This window comes from Rhinopithecus roxellana, chromosome 13 (genome assembly GCF_007565055.1).
Source record: "Rhinopithecus roxellana isolate Shanxi Qingling chromosome 13, ASM756505v1, whole genome shotgun sequence".
In the NCBI taxonomy this organism is placed as follows: Eukaryota; Metazoa; Chordata; class Mammalia; order Primates; family Cercopithecidae; genus Rhinopithecus; species Rhinopithecus roxellana.
The window spans coordinates 132,487,176-132,489,181 of NC_044561.1; the positions used below are offsets into that span (position 1 = coordinate 132,487,176).

At 63.5% G+C, this 2,006-nt stretch overlaps 1 protein-coding gene across 1 annotated transcript; it reads right to left on the reverse strand.

Moving 5' to 3' along the window:
* Nucleotides 1-822: 822 nt before the first annotated feature.
* On the reverse strand, nt 823-1,779 carry LOC104659963 (keratin-associated protein 10-12). Its single transcript, XM_010360156.2, has 2 exons — nt 1,414-1,779; nt 823-1,290 (listed from the first exon to the last, which is right to left on the reverse strand). Exons 1-2 carry the CDS (start codon nt 1,777-1,779, stop codon nt 823-825), a joined length of 834 nt encoding a protein of 277 aa, XP_010358458.2.
* Nucleotides 1,780-2,006: the final 227 nt, after the last annotated feature.

Here is a 2,006-nt window from a genome sequence, read left to right on the forward strand (position 1 = left end):
AGGGAGGCCCCACCCCGCCCCACCCCACCCCACCCAGGAGCTGGTTGACCACAGTGACACTCAGCTTCAGCTATGCCTGCTGAGGGCCCTGCACAGAGGCCAACCTGGGCCCTGTCCCCAGGGTTCCTCAAACTCACCAGGGACAGGGAGGCATGGGGGCACCAGGCCCCTCCTGCCAAGGAGTCCTCTGGTCAGATGTGCCACCAGAGATATCACCACCTGAATCCTGGATTTGCAGCAGGGTCACCCCGAGAGCTGCCTGGAGGTGCAGATCCAGGAGGCCTGGGCTGCAGGGATGGGAGCCTGGAACTCAGCACCACTAGAAATGCTCGCACGACGTGGCTAGGGTTGCCAAAGCCAGGGCTGTGTTTGCAGAGAGGGCCAGAGAAAGAATGAAATAGAACGCTAGGCCAGGAGAGGAGCACGCAGAGGCAGGGAAGGCCAGTTTATTCATTGTGCGAGGCACGTGGTGTGCAAGGGCGGCTGATGGCTTGGAGGAGAAGGGCAGGGGAGCCCAGGGACCTCCTGTGGCTGTGGGTGACTATTCTGCCAGGGAACACGTGGGGCCCCTCAATAATAGGAGAGGGCTGTCTCGTGGTCGCCTGGGCCTGGCTTGGAGATAGTGGATGGGTAAGCCATGGTTTTGGGGTGTGAGGTCAGCCAGCTTGCACACTGCGGTGTGTACCAGTGTGGTGTGTACCAGTGCAGTGTGTACCAGTACAGTGCGTACCAGTGTGGTGTGTACTAGTGCAGCGTGTACTAGTGCGTGTGCTGAGAGGTCAGCAATGGGAGAGGTTGGGGGGAACCTGAGCCCAGCTCGTCCTAGGGGATGTGCCCGTCAGTAGCTGGGCTTCTGGCCTGAGCAGAGGCCTCAGCAGGCCAGGCAGAGCACACAGGGCGGCAGAGGCGGGACATGCAGGAGGCCAGGCAGCAGTGGCTGGGCTGGCAGGAGTAGGCGGGCACACAACAGGAGGGAACAGGCATGCAGCAGGTGGGCCTGCACACAGGACCGCAGAGGAGGGACACGGGGGAGGAGGGTCTGCAGCAGGAGGAGGTGCAGCAAACCGGCTGGCAGCTAGACTGCTGGCGGCACAGAGAGGAAGCCCCAGAACACACAGGCACACAGCAGACGGGCTTGCAGCAGACAAGCTTGCAGCAGATGGGCACGCAGCAGGCCTGCTGGCAGGGGGAGGAGGGGCAGCAAGCTGGCTGGCAGCTAGACTGCTGGCAGCATGAAGTGGAAGTCCCAGAGCAGACAGGCACACAGCAGAGGGACTTGCAGCAGACAGGCTTGGAGCAGACGGGCACACGGGAGGACTGCTGACATGGGGAGGAGGTGCAGCAAGCTGGCTGGCAGCTAGACTGCTGGCAGCATGAAGAGGAATCCTCAGAGCAGGTGGGCACACAGCACACAGGCTTGCAGCAGACAGGCACGCAGCAGGTCTGCTGGCAGGGGGAGGAGGTGCAGCAAGCCGACTGGCAGCTAGACTGCTGGCAGCATGAGGACGTGCAGGAGCTGGTGCAGCCTGATTGGCAGGGGCTGGGCTCACAGGCCGCCTGGCAGCATGGGCTGGACACACAGCTCACTGGGGTGCAGACCAGGGTCAGGCTGGGGGCCGGGGCGCAGCAGCTGCGGGTGCAGCAGGGGGGCTCACAGCAGCTCTCTGGGCAGTCGTCCACCTGCCAGGAGTCAGAGCAAGAGTCACAGGAACCAGGAAGGCAGATGCAGCTGCCATAGCTCAGGTCACTGGAGCAGATGGACATGGTGGATGTGGCCATGCTGGGAGTTGAGCTGGGGGAGATGGAAGAGAGTGGGTGAGGGTGTGGGGGAGAGTGGGGGAGGGAGTAGGGGGGAGTAGGTGAGGGAGTAGGGGGGAGTAGGGGAGGGATGGGGGAGGGAGTGACAGAGGGAGTTGGGAGTGGGGGGAGAAGGGGAGGAAGTGGGGGAGGGGTAGGTGGGGGGGTGGGGGGAGTGGAGGGAGTGGGTGAGGGAGTGGGGGGAGTGG

Coding starts and splice junctions, on each gene's coding strand:
- LOC104659963 (XM_010360156.2), bottom strand. CDS start 1,779: ATGGCCACATCCACCATGTCCATCTGCTCCAGTGACCTGAGCTATGGC. Junction 1,291..1,413: donor TGCCTGTCTGCTGCAAGCCT/GTGTGCTGTGTG, acceptor GTCTGCTCCAAG/CCTGTCTGCTGCAAGTCCCT.